This window comes from Enoplosus armatus, chromosome 21, assembly GCF_043641665.1.
Source record: "Enoplosus armatus isolate fEnoArm2 chromosome 21, fEnoArm2.hap1, whole genome shotgun sequence".
NCBI lineage: Eukaryota > Metazoa > Chordata > Actinopteri > Centrarchiformes > Enoplosidae > Enoplosus > Enoplosus armatus.
The window spans coordinates 13,784,378-13,804,824 of record NC_092200.1 but is presented as its reverse complement, the minus strand read 5'-3'; the positions used below and the strand labels follow the sequence as shown (position 1 = coordinate 13,804,824).

The 20,447-nt window shown below is 42.6% G+C and overlaps 1 protein-coding gene across 3 annotated transcripts in view; it reads left to right on the top strand.

Annotated features, from left to right (window-relative positions):
* Positions 1 to 2,264: 2,264 nt before the first annotated feature.
* Positions 2,265 to 20,447, top strand: part of bmp6 (bone morphogenetic protein 6) — a 43,571-nt gene continuing 25,388 nt past the window's right edge. For all 3 annotated transcript variants that reach the window (XM_070927733.1, XM_070927731.1, XM_070927732.1), the window contains exon 1: positions 2,265 to 2,842. In XM_070927733.1, coding sequence (XP_070783834.1) covers positions 2,434 to 2,842 — 409 coding nt within the window. In that variant the 5' untranslated portion in view covers positions 2,265 to 2,433. The remainder of the gene's footprint in view (positions 2,843 to 20,447) is intronic.

Sequence of the window (20,447 nt, the reverse complement as noted above, 5' to 3'; positions counted from 1 at the left end):
CAAAATGTTAAGGACATATAGAAGTATTTTAAGTGCTTTTTCAATCATTGTCAGCCCACAGTGTGCAGCTTGTTTATCATGGATCAGTGTGATATCACTGGAAAGCACCAAGGAAGAAGAAGCTGTGACTGTTTTTGTGAGGGTTTGTGTTTGTTTAATATGACACATGCCCGAGGTTAATGGCCCATGAAGTGTTTAAAACATTGATTCCATGGGCTGACTCGTACCAGGCAGTAAAAATCACCTATTTCCTTTCATAGTTTTATCCGCAAAAGAGCTATTTCCCTGTCTGTGTTTAGTGCCAGAGCCAAAATAGCATCTTGAAGAAACTCACCAGTCACTGGGTCATTGCCTGTGGAAGAAGTCTTTTATGTTTTTTGTTGCTCAAACTCAACTTAACCACTGAATCTGTGTTATAAATCAGGAATAAGCTCTCATTCAAGTAAATGGGGAAAAAACTTAAAAAAAGCTGATAAGTGACATCCTTCTGAGCAGTTTCTCTGTCAGCCCAGCGTGGTGTCTTCAGCCCTGGTTCTGTTATTTTTGAATTTTATCAGTCGGTTTCCTCTCCAACACACACACACTCAGGTACACACATACTTTCAACTCAAACAAGTTTCAAGTTTTTGCACATTATTTTCATACTGTACTGACAGGATTTCTGCTTGGTAGACAGAAAACACTTCTCACAACAAATCTCATTTTGTATGGTTTGGCCTACAAAATGAGTGCCAATGTTGAATAAAAGTCTACATGTGTTTTATTGAAGGGGCAAAAACACCAGCATGGTCCTTTTAACATGCTGGAAAATGATGTAAAATAAAAATATCATACATTTTTGTTTTAGCTGTCTTGTTTTTTAGCTGAGGTGTTAAGTCTGAAAACTGTGTGTGTGTGTGTGTGTGTGTGTGTTTGGTGGTGGTGGTATGTGCAGCTTTGATGCTGGTTCTCACTCTTCACTTGCAGATAAGATAGGCTCTGGCAGCAGCAGCAGTAGCAGAGACACAGAAAGATATGGACACCTTTGGGCCTTATCACCAGGACCATCGCAGTCTGAGGGGACCGCGAAGACATAACACAGGTTAGGGTGAAAGGCATGATGGGAGGAAGAGGAGGAAATAAGGATTTTAAAGAATTCCTTTTCTGCTCACACAGAGGTTTCTGGGAAATATTCAGCTGAGCTCTGCTGGTATAGATCTTTTATAATAATATTATATATTATTATAGACCTGCAGTAGCCTATCGCAACATTTTACAGCAGGCATGTCACTAATTGGAGCGATGTGTTCACATTTAACACAGGCCGTTTATTTCCACAGTGTTTAAAGGAGATCAGATCACTTCTCCTCTGTAGGTGCTGTGCGTCTCTGCTTGCTGTTTCCCGCTCCATCGTCAGGGGTCGTGCCTCAGCTGGGCAACATTTATTCTGCCTAAACGGAGTGGACACACACCTTCACTCTGGATGCGTAAAGATGTAATCCATGCTTCATTATAGCAGACTTAACAACTTAAACCCTAAATGGACCCTAAAACAGGAACGTACTCTGTCCACACCTGCTGAGGAGAACTAGAACGCAGCTGGCCGTTCTGAAGTTATACCCCCAAAAATGTAATGACATACAAAAGTTAAAGAAAATCTTCAGAAACTGGGCTTGTGATGAAGTCATTATATCACAGAGGCTGCAAAAGTATTGAACAGGAACATTATGAGCAATACAAGAGCAAAGCAGACTAACATGGCGTTTTTATTAGAATAGACAGGCTGTTATTCTGCAGCGAACAAAATATGGAAATATGATGTTAGAGTTGTCCTTGTAGCGTGAAGAGCTCCACCTCTGGCTAAGTGCGCGCGGAGAGGGCGGTTTCAGAAAACACACACGCAGAGACACGCGCACACGTGTACGCGCGCACGCATATTATGGACTGCAACCTGCGGATTCCTGTTGGACTCTCTCACACAGCCTGTAGTAGGAGTAGGTGACCGTCACTGAGACCACTTCTACTGTTAAAGGGCGGCTTTTGTCCGTGCACAAGGTTGGGAGCATATCCGCTTCAGTAAAATGGCTTCTGTCAGAGGACTTGGTATTCTTTTATTGGTGAACTTTGTTTCAAACGGTGTCTTTTGACCGACTTACCGGAGCGCTCAGAATAAAGTTTCACATGGTGCACTTTATCCTGAAGCAGCAGCACAGCGCGCTACGGGAATCCGAAATGAAAGCAGGGCCGACTCTATTTTGCGCATTTCTCTTTAGAAAGTATTTCAAATGGCTTGACGCACGAGGGTTTCCTCGCTTTTGATCTGCGGCTGCGACAGATAACAGCGCGCTCGGCCGGACTTTGGTTACCATTACGCACATTTTACATTTTGGATAGGCGACTGAAGCTCCAAGCCAGACACACTTGGGACTCCGGAGAACACAGCGGGACAACACCATGACCAGCTGCTGGCTTGCCTTGGTCGGATTGTGGTGGAGCGCTTATTACTGCATGTTCCTGGTCGCGGGAAGTAATTATTCACTGGATGGAAACAACGAAGTGCACCCGGGTTTCATCCACCGGCGGCTGCGGACGCACGAGAAGAGGGAGATGCAGAAGGAGATCCTGTCCATCCTCGGGCTGCCGCACAGACCGAGACCGCATCTGTCACACGGAAAGTACAACTCCGCTCCACTGTTCATGTTGGACTTGTACAACACCATATCTAGCGAGGAGAAAAGCCAAGTGGAAGGCATGCTGGACCGATATCAGACCATGCGGACGACCCAGAGTCCTCCTCTGGCCACGTATCAAGAAACTGCCTTTCTAAATGACGCAGATATGGTGATGAGCTTCGTTAATTTAGGTACGTTACTTGACATTATTTCACGTTATCGCTGATAGTTTGTGCGTAATTGCATCTCTGTGAGATTATTTGTCATCGTCAGGTCGTTAGGACGATGAATTGAATAGAAAATCTCGAGAAATCTTGCGAGATTGAATTAAGGGTGAACAGGTGTTTGGCACAAGCAGGGTTGAAGTGGTGGGTCTCCCCGAAGAATCTTATACATTAAAGTGATGTACATTTATGGGAATATCATGTTTTAAATGAAGCATGAATTAGGCCTCCTGCTCAAATTAAAATATATATTTGTGCTGTGTTTCACATTGGAGCTCATATTTGACCCACATTTTAAGCCACTCCATCACTGAAGACAGGACACTAGTACAATAGACGCACCATTACGCACGTTTAGTAATGGATCTTGAATTGTGTAAACCGCACAGAGAACATATAATCCCTCATCTAGAACAACTGATGATGTATGTATTGTTGCGGAGTAATGTATTGTTACACCTCCTCTCTCCGGGTAGATTGGCCCTCCTCGGCTCATTTATAGGAGCGAAATTCTGTGGTCGCTCCTGCTGTGCAATCTCCTCCATGATTTATGTCTTCGCGGGAAAAATAGCCCTAGTATCCTCAGCAAACCATCAACCACCACCGCTGGTATTTGTATATGAAGGGGCTATTCCTGCCGTTGACCTGCAACGCAGCGAGTTGCGGTTTCTGTGCGTAAATTGCGTCGCATTGTTTGTGTTACCCAAGCAGATTTGCCTTTAATTAGCTCCAGTGACGATAAAGAGGGACGCTTTAATCATAACGAGTTTGGAACATAAAAGCCCAAAGGCCTTCCTTCCATTAGCAGCTTCAGTGTTTACTGGGAGACTCTAAACAGAGCGCCTGAAGATAAACAGAGGCGCTGCCAGAGTCAGGGCTGGTGGACAAGGAGGCTTAAATCCAGATTGATTGTCATTCTCTTTGGGAGCTAAGGGCATTGTCATGATCCGGCCATGAGAACAGTGGGAATGTATCACTGCTGAGGAATGTAGTCTTGTGTTTTTTCTGACTTTAGCTCCTCTTGAGACAGGAAGTCCTTCAAATATTTTAGCCCTCACCTTTTATAAAGCATTTAATAGTCACTCAGTACCACACATGAAGAAGATAATTAGGATTGGAGTTAGAAAAAGCAAATGTTTCTCTACGTATTGCTCCTCTGAGTATTGGTGTTGCAACATGTATATGAAAACCAGATACTCAGACAGAACCAGGCCGTCGTTTCAGTCTCAAATATCGAACCCCCTCTGTTGGCTTCTGTGTGGGAGTGTGATGGTGGCGGCATGGTGTTTGTGTGTCTGTGGTTTTGGTATTCCTGTGCTGTGTCAATTTGGGTTTATACTCTTGTGTTTTTGCACATCTGGCTCTCCACTTTGATTAATCGCGTCCTGTGCATCTTTTGACGATTCCCTCAGATTTCTGCGGTGACCGGGGGATTAGGTTGCCATCTCCTCCAGCCGTACAGAGAGTCCTAACCGCCCTGGAGGAGGGACGGCTTCCTCCCTGAATGTGATTGTAATTAATGTTGGACAGGCCAAGGCTTTCCATCTGCTTTGCAAATAAGGCCTTGCACGACTACCGTGTGTCATCGCCATCCGATTGGTTTTTAATGCGTCTCTTTCTCGATTGGAGCGGTTTGTGTGTAGCGACTTAGAAAGCTACAGTACAAGGAGGCCCGAAACTCTTCTGGGTGGTCCTTCTTGTTTCAAAACCGGCCTTAAAATCTGGATATCATGTGTGGCCAAATTGAACCTACAAATTAGAATCAAGACAAATGAAAGGAAGAAAAGCAAAGAAGCCAAACAATCTGTCTGAAACGACTTGAAAAATATGGAGCAAGAATTAACAGACAGAGCCTGAAGCAGACGTATTGATTGAAAGGCATCTTCTCCACGTGATCTGTATTTGTGAAACCAAATCAAAGCGGCTGTGTTTACACTGATGATCTGATTTTAAACTGGATTCACTTTTTTACATTAGCAAATCCTCCCTGCGTGTAGATGTAAGACTCTCAGACTTTAAAGTGACCCATAGCAAATAAAACGATGACAGTGATTTAAGCTTCAGCCTGAACTGATGTCTTTCACAGCCAGCTGCGGCAGTAGCGCAGATAGAGAGCTCATTTTCTGAGGGTATTCTCTGGGGGCTCGGACAGATTTAAGAGCCCCTGCATTACATCCAGCCTCAAGTGCGCTCTCTGCGTGCCATATGCCCCCCCCCACCCCTCCACCCTTCATGATTCATGTGGACCTCTTGTTCAGTCATCTATTCTCCCTAGCTTTCATCACTTGTTCAGAATGACCCATTGAAGAAAAAAAAAGTGGTGGAAAACTTCAAATTGGGGGACCAGAAGCATACTTTCCAGCTCCCTTTTCATCTTCATTCTTAGAATAGCATGTTCATCACTGTTTGCCTTGCGGATGTCCTGCTTTCCACTGAGGTCTAGTGAAGTGACACTGTGGGCTGAATGACTCATGCTGTGTGACACGCTGCAGCTCTGAACATTTGCTAATGCACAGCAGGGTCCTCGGGTAATGGCAACACTCACTGTTAAAGGCTCCCTGCAGAGTTTTAGACCTCTAGAAGTGCCATGGAGCTGATTTTCTATGAGTGGGTCCCCGTTTTGTTTATCTCGTGCACGTGCACAACTGTGAACGCCCAACTGTTTCACACTATTCCACTTTTCAACAGGTGGCAGTAATGTGCCAGCAAAGGCAGGGAAGAAGAAGACCTGCAAGCTAGCAAACATGGATGTGAACAGGATTCAGGATTTAAAATACTTAAAAAATCAGCTTTGCAAATGTTTTATGAGGAAGGAAATACACTCAACGCGTTTGTTAGATGAATGCAAACACTAAAGTTGTAAACTAGAGTTTGTACAAATTTCTTGAATGTAGCTTTTTTCTTTGTGGCGTAAATATGCAGACACATTGACTTTGAACATGAAAATGAAAGTGATTTCACCATTTTATCTGTTAGAGGAACCCAGGGACGGACTGGGAATGAAAAATGGCCCTGGACTTTTTGACTCAGACCGGCCCAGGTAAAGTTTGAATAAACTGGACCAGAAGTAATTGGCTGGGGGAGAGCGGCTATAAGATGTAATACCCAACCACAATGGGCCGACAGCCCACTCACCTCGGCCTCACCTACAAAGCACTTTGTTATTTTTATTTAAGTGGGGGCTGGGGTTATTTAAAAATATGTGTATTTTGCGTTGTGTCTGCCCCAGTTGTCAAGAGGCCCACCAGGAAAACTTCCAGTGATCCCGATGGCCAGTCCGACTATGGAGGAAACAGATCATCTTATAACAGAAAATCAATGTACTTTTATTAGTAGTAGTTTATGTGCAGAAAATGCTGAAAAGTCCTTCTTAGAACTCTCTGTGTGCTGTTTTAAGTACAACTGGGTTTATATTTTAGGAGAACTCCAGTCGAGACATATTTAGTGGAAAAAGGATGACCTACCCTTTTCAGATGCTGGTCTCTGGTCATCGGCCTTCTATAAATCTTTCACAAGGTAATATATTGTAGAGTGAGCGGGGAGACACTGACCAATATTAGTAAGGTGCATCCCAGTGGAAAACAAATACAAGAGGTCAATGCTCACTCCATTAATGAGGGGTGACATATTGCTGAACAAATGTCCGCAGCCACTGTGAGGGCTATAATAGCCAGCAGGGGAAAACTTGCTATTCCTATCAGGTTTGGTTTCTGTGGTTGAGCTGTTACCTCGTGGTTATGGTGAGTCAAGGATGTACAGAAATGGCTTTGGTTTCACAGGTCACATAACAGGAACTCCAAATGTTGTTCCTGTGTCATCTGCATTTAACTGTGATGAGTTAGCTTTGCCGTTGCTCTCCCATGCCAGCCAGACAGACAGGTGTGGAGGCCTCTCTAAGCTTGGCTTGGCTCACTACGCAGCCAAAGCTCCCTTTGCTTGTTTGCTCTCCCATCTTTTGCTGTTTGTCTGCTGGGTCTTACCAGAGGGAAGGTCCCATAATAATCCAGGAAAATCCATCCAAGGTTTTAGAGTTGATCTTGTTTTACTTTTCCGACAGTTTTAAATACCCTTTCGTGATTAACAAGTGAGCTTGACCCCAGCCTCTCACACCTTTCTCTCACCTACACAGGTCATTTAGTGGTTGGACTGATCAGGGATCAGAAACGCTCAGTGTAATTTCAGGGTCACTTCAGTTTCATCATCACAGGGGACAGGAGCTGTCTGTGGCTATTCCCACAGACCGACAATCAGGTTTTGATCTGTCTTGAATGCCTCTTGGGTGCATTCACACTTGGCTTTACTGCTAACTAACTATTTAATCCGCCCAAGACACATAAAGTGGCTACATGTAAATGCAGTCTAAATATTGCGGCCCATTTTAGGGCTGTTGCAGTGTCTGGAAAGTTAAATGACACATGCCTCCTGAAGCTCAAATATTCTAAATCATTTCATGCTTTCGTGCGTTTGTCTGTCAGCATGACTAGCCTCCTTTTCTTCTTCTCCTCTCTCCTCTCTGTCTTCGCACACCCCATTGCATGGCTATAGCTGAGCTGTCACTAGACCTCTTTCCTAAGTCAACAGCCAAGCTTTCTATCAGCCTACCTCCCACACTTTAAAGGCAAACAAGCCAGAAGCTCTAAGAAGTGGGTTTTCAGGAGATTAGCCGGGTCCAGACAGCCCTGGGCTTATTCTGAAATGAAATGCCCTTATTAAATGGCTGTTTTCCTTGTCTTATGATGCCTGGCTGCATTTCTCAGTGCCTAAGCCCAGGTAAGCCACTTCCTTTGCAGCGAAACGTGTCCCAAAGCCCCAGCATGATCAAATAATTAGTTGGCTTCGATCAAAGAGTCAATTGTTTGATGCAGAAGGGAGCTTTGGAAAAATTCACTAAACCGTCTTGAAACACTTCCTGCAAAGCCTCAGAGACCAGAACAGAACACAAGACCACCCGTCAGTTCACCTCAACTCGGAGCATACCGTAAACAGTATTAGCCAGAAGTTAAGCGAGGAATTCAAGATATGCTGTAGCGGAATAAAGGATATTATCTGAGACATAAACTTGGCAGTTGAAACCTTCCTGCAGTGGTGAGAAAAATGACATTAACAAACTACAAACCTCTGTGTTTGTTTTCATCTGTTTACAGTATCAGATATTTTGCTGCCGCTACAAGTACACTTGAACTTGCAGTGATGTTCAAGAACGGACCAAGATATACAAATAATTCTGCTTATTGAGTTACAGTGTTTTAAAGTGCTTCCTTTTTCTCATGTTTGGATTGTATTGGTTGTCAAGCTCTTTGGCAAAACACGCAGCTGCCTCTAGAAACAAACAGGGTTGATGGAGGAAACGTCTCCAGTTCACCGGATTATGACTTTTACAGTCCAGCTTTATGTCTGTCATAAAAGAGACGAGGTGATACAGGACAGCTCTATTGTCCGTCTGAGTTTTTGCACAGTGTGTGCATGTCTCCTGACAGTGTTGTCCTCAGTAGGTGGAGGAATTGACGCAGCAAACCTTTAGCTGTGTGTGTATACATAGATGGAGATGTACACACACACACACACACACACACACACACACACAGTTGGTCGACCCTAAGGTCAGCAGATAACCATTTATAAGGGGGCATTCCATTTACACTTGAAGTCATCTCTGTCACACACTCTGCTCTTAACACCCCACTACCTCCACGCCCACCCACCCTGATGATATCTCTCCCTCTCACGCCATAACTCTCCGTCTGGACAAGATGGCAGCTGAGATTGGGGCTAAATACAGAGATTACACTTCTTGTCTTGTTTTTTTTTCTCTCTGTCTTCATTTCTTCTCCCGTCCAGTCTCGTGTTCTTCATTGGACATTCCAGTTCGGAGTGATAGTGGTGCGGGATGGAGGAGTGTGACTTGATAAGGAGGTGAAGTGAGGCACACTCACGGCTGGTAACGATCTATCGAACGGAGCCGATAACCCTGGCGGAACATCTGATTAGGGCCCGCTGCTCCCATTTATCACCTCTGGGTGCAGGCATAAAGGAATTTGCTCTGTTTTTTTCTGTCGTGTCGCACTGTCCTCTCGCACATCTGTTGTTTTCTCCATATCTGTCTGTCTTTACGTGTCTCTTTGCCAAGCGTCGAATTATTGCTGTGTTTCATCTTGCTGCATTTACTTGATTTCAGCCCGGAAAAACCTCAAGGAGTCTTGACCACATGCTGTGCAACAACAAGCCACTGATCAGAAACAGGTTGATATGATGGCCTCCTTCAGGAGCTCATATAACCAGACAGCATGATATATGAGGCTATTGTCTGTATATTAAACATTGGTTATAGTATGGGTTTCACTAGAGAGTCTGGTGGTCCAAATGCAGTTTTAAAGGCCAAAAGCAAAGTGAAAAATAACATGAAAAGGCACATCTAAAGATATTGAAGTCTGGCACAAAATGTCAGTTTATGACAAAGTTGATAGTAAAATATTCATATAAATCTGTATGGGCAATCATGACTATTCACAATGATTTTGTAACGCTGGGAAACCTTTTGCAAACTTTCAGTTCTTGCATGTTGAGTGATTGTTGATCCGTGCATGTGCATCTCAGTGTGTTGGCATGTGCTTAAAACGAGGAGACACAAAGAGAGAGTGTGTGTATATTTTTACTCTTGTATTGCTCTTTCCTGTTAAAAGCGCTGTAAAGCTGTCAGTCTTTGTCTATGAGAAGGACACGCAGAGGAGATCATTAACCTAATTAGTGTGTGTGTGCTTGGGTGTGTGTATATATAAAGTTTGTATATGTGAAAGACAAAGAAGGAAACAGAGAGGCAAAGATGAAAACAAATGTGTCCCTTTGTTTTGTTTCCTGGACACCCCTGATATCTGCGTTTCTGATTACAAATGAAACCAAATCCATTCTGCTGAAAGTTAAAAACACCTGCTGTCTGTGTTTGAGTTTAGGTGGATGTGATGTGGTTTGGAGTGAACGTAAGAACAAAATAGAGCTACAGGATAGAGAAACATGTGGATGCCATAGGTGGCATTAGTCCAAACTCTTTAAAAAGAAGCAGGAACACTCAACACCTCCTTTTCTGACCATTTGTCTCTTTTGCTTCTAGGAACTTGCTCCTAGAACACACTTTGGACTCCATATTGTTATTTTAGAAATTTAGGTGGAATATTCTGCTGTGATTTTGTATTTACTTCTTTTAAATTCGACTTGTCCATTGACATTGTTTAAATCTGGTCGATGATACATTTGCTGTTACATTACACAGTACAGGACACAAGCCTTTTCAGTAAACATTGGTTGGTATGTGTTTGGAATTTGTGGTCCACCCCGGTGTTAAAGAAGGTTGTGAACCTGTGAACCGCTGAACTCCATATCGGCGTGTCCTTGTGTACCCAGTAAAACTCCATCCATTATCATAATGACCCCGTCGTTTGCTCCGCCGGAGAGGCTCGTTCTGGTAATGGAGATGACCACGGCCGACAGGAATGGCGTAAATGTCACAGCAAACATTCCTGCTGTCACATTCTTCTGTGAAGCCACCGGGAAACCTGCAGGGATTTATCTCTAGTAAATAAAAAAAAGCGGAGGAAGAGAGAGAAAGGAGGGAAGAAAGGAAAGAAAAAAGGCACACCCAGAGGATGCTCGAGGGGTGAGAAACTCTGGGATGCATGAAAGGTGATTTAAAGCCTTTGGTGACCTTGAAGGAGCAGAGGAAGGAGGGTGTGTAAGTGTGTGTTTGTTCTGGGAGCTGTATATACACATTTATGTGTACACAAATGTCTTTGTGTTTATATGCAATGAGTGCAACCAGAAGATATTTTATAGTCAGAACAAGTAGAAACAAGAAATCATTTTTTTAGCCATGCTAGCAGCATCTCGGTCAGTCTGTTCGCCTCTGAAATATCTCAACAACTATTGGATGCAGTCATGTTCCCCTCAGAATGATTTGTAATAACTTAGTGTTAGTCGGATGTTGGTTGGCTGCACTGCATTCTCGTCCAGTGTTTTATTTTTTGTATTTCAACAGCCAGCAAATATGAAAGTCTATTGCACCTGTGCTAGAAACAAATAGTCTTTAAATTAGAAAAATGTACCACTATAAAACACAATGGACCCAGAAAGGCAAGGTAGATCAACAATTGACAGTAATTAAGTGTGTGAGGGTGGAGTTTTCCTCACAGGTCAGGGTCAAGGGTTAGGGAATGAATGCAGTCACTCACTCATGCAAAGTCCTTACAAGTACACAGACATATGTGACTTGGCTTGTGCGTGTCTGCACTAATAATTGGAGTGTGTTTGAATGTACGAGAACGAGAACTCCCACCTTGGTATACAAAAAGTCTTCATCAAATACTGGTGTAACGGAGAAAGCTGCACCCCTCGGCCCCTTTGCATGTTCCCAGGCTGGCCGTCTCTCTAAAGAGGACGTGCCTGAAACAACAACTGTGGGTCCACAGTGAGAAAAAGGCCCCATGTGAGCGCAGATGCTCCTGACCCTCCTGAGCAAGTAGCCTCCCTTTCAACCGCGCTGCCGCTGACAAATTTACGAGCCCTAGGCTGACCCGCGGGCTGACTTTCCAAACATGATACTGACAGGAAAACGGTCGGAGACGGGAGGGATGGAGGGAGGCAGGGAGGAAGAGAGGGATGAGAAGAAGAGCAGAGAGGAGGAAGAGAGGCAATAATAAGCGTGCAATGTTAAAATCATAAAAAATCTGCTATGGTTTAGCTAGAAATGCAGTTTCTTAACTTTCATAAGTCGAAAAAAAACTTTTTAGACCCAGAGCAAGTGCAAAATGTTTTGTTATAAGGAATTGTATACACATTTGTATGATTTCCATTCCTCCTAATTTAATACATTATTCTTAGCAAAAAGTGGTGAAAGACGAAGAAATGAATGAAGAAGATGAAGAAAGATGGTGTTTTTCATATCTCAGTGGGTACAACTGTACAGTCACTTGTCCAGAGGTTAGGGGTTTGACTCCCAATGAGGCCACCCAAAAGAAAAATGTATCCACTCCCAGTGCTGTGAGGCTTTCTGGATAAAAGGATCTTATCACTAAGGATGTGCAGGGGAAACTCTGCCCAGTCCTTCCTCCTGTATGGACACTCTCCACACCTTCGAGCAGCCAGTCTCCTGGATACCTTATCTGAGTCTTTAAAAGTCCAGCATGAATCCTTTTCCCAGAGGAAGTCTCACATTTTTAGCTATGTATATCTACAGTACAGCTGTTTCTCACTGTCAGTGCATTTTATTCACATACTGCACCATATGGTCAGTATGTTCAGAACTGTTCTTGCAGCACACACACACACACATACTGGATATACTGTATGACATTAGCTGCTGTCTGAACCCTGTTGTCTGGTAGTGTGTACACTCTGACAAGAATGTAACTCTGACATTCATCTAATGAACAAGAGAATTGAACTATTTGTTTTAATAACTTCTCCCTCTCTCCCTGTTATATCATAGATAGTGATCCAGAATGTCTCAGGCCTTTGAAGTGGAGAGACAGATATCTCTTGGCCCAAGAATCGTGTGTTCACATTTTGGTGATAAGTTAATCAACTATTCAGCACAACAGCTGTAGCTGTATCAATGTAAGAAGTATGATATTAAAAGATAGTGCCGGTTTATTACAAGTAGGGTGTTACTTTTGTAGTTTTCGCCATAATTTCTATCTGGAATAATAACATTGTACTCAACAAGTCAATTTCTGAGATTAAGGAACGTCGTGGGGATCCAACAGGTTGTATATAAACTCCCATGTTAGCCAAACTTACTTGGAAGAGAAAACAAAGGTGAATTGCAAAATTATTACCCAAACTGTCCATTTTAAACATCCATCATCCTGGTTCAGCTTTGATCCTACCACACTTACTGGAGTTTGACACAGTTTTTCTGCAATGAATGAGGGCTCATGGTCAATATTTTGAGCGCTTTCAGTTTCACCTCTAAATAATGTGGTTTAGAACATCTGGCTGGCTTGTTTACAACCTGCCTGATCATCTGGATCCGAATCGAGTTGTAATGAACCAGAATTGTCCTCTGACATGGTCATCAGTCACTGTTCTACACTGTTTGATTTTGACAGATTATATTAAAACAAGATGTAAAACCCCTAAATAGAAAATACAGACTATAACAAAGAAGCAAAACATAATCAAGTACATTAACATACTAATTTCCCCTTTTTAATGATTACAGTTTTTACCATTGCTGCCACTTTCCCCATCTATTTGAAAAATGCTTTTTTACAGTAAGCTTTAAAAACACGTCATTTTGAACGGTAGTTTGGATATGCATTTCTGGCTTTCAGCAAAAACTCAAAGAAAGCCAAAGCTCTCTGCACTTTCATCTCACCATTATTGTGTTGACATCGTGGACAGATGTATTATTAGAAACATTGATTATTTTTCTCCTGATTTTCGTCAAGGCCCACCTGCTTTTTGAATATCCAGGTATCTGGTTACCGTCGCTGTTTTTGGAGCTGTGCCTGTGTGTAAAACAAGCAGTAGGTCTTACATGTAAGTCAGCCCAGGGGGGAGATTGAAGCTGGCCCAGACTGATTTATCAGTGGATCGTATGCTCTGTCTCTAAGCCGCTGAAATGTGTTGCGGTCACCACAGACTTTCCAAAGGGAATCGCACTGAGGCTCGACTGTCTTCATGACAGAGAGAGTGGAGGGGAAGGAGGATAGGGAGATATAGTGGTAAGATGTGCGGAGAGGCAGAGATGGAAGAGAAAGAGAGGTGTTCATAGTGAGAGGGAGGGAAAATAGAGTACCAAACAGTATCACAGCGAGAGCTGGCCTTCTACCTTGTGGCTGTGGAATGCAAAGCCACCAATATTTTGACTTCTCCTTTGGAAACAGCTGCGTTTCCCTTTTTCAAAGATATTTTTTCCTTATTTATCGGATCCCTCAGGAGAGATCCATCTCCTGGCCCTGACACTGGCTTCCTCCTCTAAATCTGGGACCAGACCGGCTTAGTTCAGACACGCGTATGCACACACACACACTCACACACATGCACACCTGCTGCCCAAAACCAGACATTAACCACAGATCACTATAGCAGGCCTCTTTACTGTCTTTACTGCTGCACGTCGATAGAGGCACACGGACACATAAGACAAATATGTGCCAACAGACAAATAACGGCACGCACGCACGCACGCATACAGACAGGGATGCAAACAACTACCCATAAAGCAACAGAAAATAATGAATAAGCAGCCTACATAGTTTACCTACTAAGCTAACCACAAACACAGACACATGCCTGTGTGATCAGTCTTCAGATGGTTTCCCACAAAGCCTGACAGGCAAATAAAAGGGGATTCTTGACGACCATCATCCCTGTATTGACACAGCATAAATAAAAATGAGGCCTAAACCCACAGAAATGTTTTTGTTTTGCTCAAAATGGACTCCCATCAAAAACCATGGGTACATCTCTGTTTATGGAATATTCACTCAGCGCTGAATAGTGGCGAATCTCTAAAGCAGCCGAGGGAGCCGAGTTTCTGAGAGGGTCTGTGGTCACAAACCAAGAGGAAAGCAGTAAGTAGCCATCCTCTGTCATATAAATCACAGAAGAAATTGAGCAGAACATAAAGGACGGAAAATCATGCAGGAAGAAGGACCAAGATCAGAGGTTTCTTCTCTCAATCAGACCCCCTGTATGTCATGGTCACTGATTTCCCCCCCAAAATACTGACTTTAATGCTGTCTTCGAAAACTATCATGGATCCACCTGTTGTCCTACATTTGGGGATTTATTTTGAGACCAAGCAACAGTCAAAAATCCCTTTATTTTCAAAAATTGCTGATAGATTTGCAGCAATTTCTGTTTTATAGAAGAGAATCGTAGAACCAGACAAACTCTGGTCTGCTGGCCACCCAAATGTTTTTCCCCTAAAACCTTTGGCAACCGAAGGACAGCAAATCTTGACAATCTAACCAACTCTAAACAATGCATCTTTTAGTGTGCAGCGTAGTGCGAGATTGATGACTCTGGTTTAGGCTTGTTGTTGTTAGTCACATACGTTAGACAGTGAAGTGTTTGGTGTCACTGGTTTTGTTTATGACTGCAGTGTTTGGTTGCGTTTATTTTCTTGTTCGTGTCTAAATGAAACAGCCAGTTGTATTTCTGCCAAATCGGCCTCCAAGGAGAACAAGATGTTGGAAAAGGAGCAATATAGACTCACACACCAAACTCCAGCAGGAATCTTGTACTTTTATCCAGAGAGCCCATTCAGTCTAATTTTCTAAGTGAACCTATCATGCTAAGACGCAAAGAAGATTTGCAGGACCGAATCCTTATTTTTGTTTGTCGCTGAAGGATTGTAAAGAGTAGAAATAAATTTGTGCTGTCTTGTGTCGTGCTCTTTCCACCACTGAGGATTTGAGAAGTCGTTTGGCTCTTCCGTCCACAAGACCAAGTCTTGTGTGAAGACCGCTGATCTAAGTTGAAGCAAAGTGTAGGCCACCATTAGTCTGACCAGAGGCTGTTGAGACAGCTGCTCTACTGTAGAATTACATTTTTATTAACATCCCATAAAGCGGAAAAAAAGATTTTCTGCGTTGTTTATTTTCCAGCTCATTTCATTTCTGATTTCATGGAATTTCCTTATAAATGTGAAAAAGATGTTGCACCGTCTTTTGTTGACAGCTCATTGGCTCGAATTGGTGTCCAATGAAATGAACACTTGTTTTTACTGGGACTATTGGGGAAATTGCAACTGGCCATTAATGTCAATGAGCTTTTCTCTGTGGCCATTTAGACATGTAAGTGTTCAAACAGACACAAATGCTGTATAAAGATTGATTGTAGACATGGGTGTAAATGTTGATGTGTACATGCACTCACAAGGCTCCTCCCTTACACACACACACACACACTTGTCTTGTTACTCCTGCGAGGTCCCTCATCCTTATCTCCAAACTTGGGTCTCACCAAATTAGAGATTTTGACATGTTTTACTAATTCAAACACAAAACAAATGCCATATATATGACCCAAACATTAGTATGCAAGAGCCCTGCAGGACTTGCAAATGTATCCGCAATTTGCAAGCAATCTTTTGTGTTGCTGCCATGATGATCTGTAAGCAATGCTTGTCCCTGAATTTTTACTCAAATGCTGAACCTCCTCATTTGAATATTTATTTAAAACAACAAGAAATAGCATTCCTTACATAAACCGGGCAAAGTGAGTTTTATAAGGCTTCAACTCCAAAAATGTAATAACTTATGAGACTTTCCATAACCTGAACCTTTACACATAAGTGAGGTTTTGGCATTTGGTGCTTTTTGCTTATCCATTGTTTTCACAAACCGGGATGCTTCGGAAATACAAGATGACTGTGGCCTAAAACATTGCATCAGATCACTTACTTTGTGGTTTTGCTGTGCTGTGCTTGTTGTGGACCTTGATATTTGTATAACCTTATTTCATTTTTGAAGTATTTTCCATACTACGTTGTTATGCAGTGCATCCCTGATTCTCTAAATTCTTTGATATCCTTTGTTACACCTTTTCATGTTTTACAGCTGATTCAAACACTCTTTTCTCCTAGATGCTTATCAGGGCTTGAATGCTGTTATATGCACATTTCATTGGTTTTGTTAGTAGTTCGTGTTGTTACAGATGTGTTTAGTATATGGTGTGTGTTGTAATAGGATGACAGATAAGCTTGACGAATCATGATTAACAGAACTCCTAGCACTGCCTGTCATTTAAATCCAAAAGTTAATCACATCAACTTCTTTCCAAACTGTGCAGATAATAGGAGTAAAAGTCGAACCTCTTACAATGGCAACATGTTAAGCTACTTTATGCTACAATTACCTTACATTACCTTACCTATCCTAACCTTATGTTATGTTTCCCAGCCTTGTGTTATTTTACTTTATTGCCTTATGTTACCTCATGGTACAGTACATTACTGTGGTGGATAAGGAGGCACAACAAGAACAGAAAAACACAAACATGCACATACCCTCGTTGTTTAAATGCCCCCTGCAGCCGAGTTTGTGGGTCCACATCTTAATCCTAAGTAATAGCGTTTGAAGAGATGGAATAAAATCTCCTATTGACACACAGGTATGTCACATCCAGCTACCTGGAAGCCAACTGGAGACTCAACAGAGAGCTGATGACTGCTACCACTCAGCTGTCAGTCCATCGATGGAAAGTACTGATACTACACAGTCCAACAGCCATACCTCGGATATCTATCTGTTAGCAAAGCCCCAGCTGAGGAGCAATTACAGCAAATTATCCGCCTACCCTCGGGGTTAGACACACACATACTAACCCACACATATTGTGCTCAAGCTAAAAATCTCAAAACGACAAAAGATAGATGTGTGTCCAGACTTCATTTTATCATCGTGCATGGAATGCACCACAGTGGTGATAGAGTTTTGGTTGGTGGGAACAAAAAATCAAATACTCTTCCTCCGTGGATGTGTGTGTGTTTGTGTGTGTCCTGGAAGAGTACGCCTGACATTATGTGTCATGGTTTTGGATGGGTCTTTAGGCAAACCCAAACGGTTTTTCAAGGATTATATGGAGGATGATGGCTGTAGAAAAATGTGATTATATGGTTCAAATGGGGCCTTTGTTCCTGGCGATGCCTGTCCAGTGAGGTCATTGTGTACTGTAACCTGTGGGAGGTAATGGAAGAAAAGCAGGCTGGATATCCAGGCCACTGATGAATGTGTGCGTGTCTGTGTGTGTGTGTGTGTGAAAGAGGAGAAAATGCAGCCTAAATTGTCTGTCTCTCAGGAAGTGCTAAATATAATATAAAATGTTACTTTGACAGTGCTATTAATCCTTGGCAGGAAAATAAAGTTAAAGGAAATACAGTCAGTCAGTCAATCAGTTGAGCAATTTAATCTAAATAGACATTTGATTGGGTGCAAATATCTATTCACATGTCTAGAAATTAACATTGTGCCATGATGACATTCATGTGCAGCCTATGAGGTTACCGTAACACTGCAAACATTACTACACAATTTGATTTATTGCTGTAATTTGTTTTAGTATTTAGTATTGACATGTTTCCAATTTGGCAAATAACCAGTCTGAAAAGGTCTCAGAAATGTCACATTCGACCGGCTCAGGCTGAAGTAAACAAATGGAATCAAGGTTACTTTAACAAATGCCATATTTTGCCATCTGTGCTATAGGCGCTGCAATTTCTTTAAAATGTTCTTTAATGTGGGAAAGTAAGTGACAGAGAGCCAAGATTACTCAGATAGTAAAAGATCTAACACCTTAATGTCCTGAACAGAACCTCTATCACATCCTCCATCTTTATTTACTATAGGCCTTACTATCGACATTTTGCCTTGTCATAGCAGGAAACGCACAACATTTTACTAAAACTAACATTAGTGATGGCTTGGTCCCAGTAAGTCACGACAGTGTGACAGTGAGCCAGCTTGTTCAACACCAGGACCCTGACACCCAAGCAGCAGGATGGAAGTCAGCCATCATGAATTTTTTGAATGTGCTTTTGATACTTGTCAAAATGTCTTCTGTGAAAAAGGGTTATTGCCTTAAGATAGACTACCAGCATGGAGTTTCATGAATTCCCGTATGCCTGTTCAGAATGAGGTAATAGTTTTATGAACACTGAAAATGGCCCAAATTAGTATTATTGATGTTTGTTTTAAGTTGGAACGCACAGATCTATGTTACATGCCTGTGACGTGCACATGAAGGCGGGATAAACCAACTAGTGTTTTCTGTAAGAGATCCTCTTTAGGCTTCCCACATAAAGGCTTTCATGAACCGGCTGGTGGTAGAATCACCGTTTTTGTGGCAAAAATTACTTTTATTTATACAAAATTGTTACTTAAACTTGAGTATCGCTAACTTTACAAGTGTCCGGCCTGCTGAGCATTAAACACATTTCTTGGTTGTTCCCTGTCTGTCAGGAACACATAACTGTAATTAGTAATGTGCTAAAATCACTGTACTGATTTCTGCTGGACACAGAGAGTAAAGCTGTCGCCTGCTGTTCTGTGTTTGCTAATGGGGCTTGACAGTCTGCAAAAGGGCTGGTCTCGCTGCCTCATATCCTCGCTATGGACCGATGCTCCGGCCTGGCCCTGAATTCTCACACCACTGACCTCTGGGACTGTGTGTGCAATCACAAAGTGTGTGTGGGAATGTTAGTGTAAGCCCCTCCGTTCTCTCTTTCTCACGTGTGTGTGGGATCCTGTAATACAAGTGTGTGTTTTAATTCCTCGCTTTGACATTTATGTCTGTACCTGTACATGCGTCAGTGCCCATATGCGTGTAACTACTCTGCATGCCTGTGTGGAAGCCCTTTTATAATACATGCAGAGGTGTGTGTGTGTGTTTGTGTGCCCACATTCATCGGACATAAACTCTCGGTCTTGCCAGTGGCCCTTGACTGGTCCTGGGGCGCTCAGTGTGTCGGCTTTGATGCCGGGTCAAGGGAGAAGATCAGAGCACAGGATGAGTCTCCAAAGACATACACACACACCCTTGCTCAAAGTTAATGATGACTCCCAGTGGACCCCCAACCCCTTTGTCTGTACCTCTACCCCAGGAGCTGCCCTGCCAGCTGCCTGACTACAAAGAGCCAAAACTCTCAGCAGTAGGAGGAAACAGCTCCTGGTGGCAGCCAAGCATAGTGGCAACACCTCGGGCAGCTCACACCACTGCAGTGTTTGTGTGTGTGTGTGTGTGTGTGTGTGTGTGTGTGTGTGTGTGTGAGTGTGTGTGTGTGTACTGTAAGCTGCCAGTATTCATCTGCTTTGCAAAAATCAACAGCTGTCTCTGCGTTTTATCTTTCCACACTGCATCAGTGCCAGAGGTTAAAGAGTTTGAGGCATAAAATCTGGCTTGAGCCTCTTCAGAAAGACTCCTGTTTACAGCATAAAGATTTCCACTTAATGAGATGTTTTTCTTTTTTAATGAAATAGTGTTGATTGCCGAAGAGTTGTGAGTGTATCAACTGCAAAAGTTTCTTGTGAAAGTCAATCTGACAAGGCCAAACCTTTAATTAGTTGGGACTTTGGAGGAATTAACGATAAATGGAAGACAGCGACATATCTGACCTATCCTCAGAAACCATCAAGTCTGAGAGAAAAACCAGACAGATTATGGGCTATAATTACATAAACACAGATGGATTCTTCTCATGCCTTGGACATCCAGAACATTTTTTACATCTTTAACAATGTTGACAGGTTCTTGGTGTGCAAAAATGGAATTGAAGGGTGAAAATGTCTTCTTTTTATTCTTTCCTTTCCCTCATTCACTTTCATTTGACTCTCCCTCTCATAGCCTCTCCTTCAGTGTGATGCATTATGGGTCAGAGGAAATAGTAAATTACAGATTTAATTAGAAAGCAGAGTTTTACGAGGGTCTTCGGGATCCAGTGTTGGCATGCTCTACGCATAAAACTCCCACACTGCTTGCTTATTGAGAAGATACTGAAATATTTTCTGTACTGCAGAGAAAAGCTCCGCTTGTTTAACAGCCACACTGGCTTCTTGTTCCCATGTTAGTTCAACAA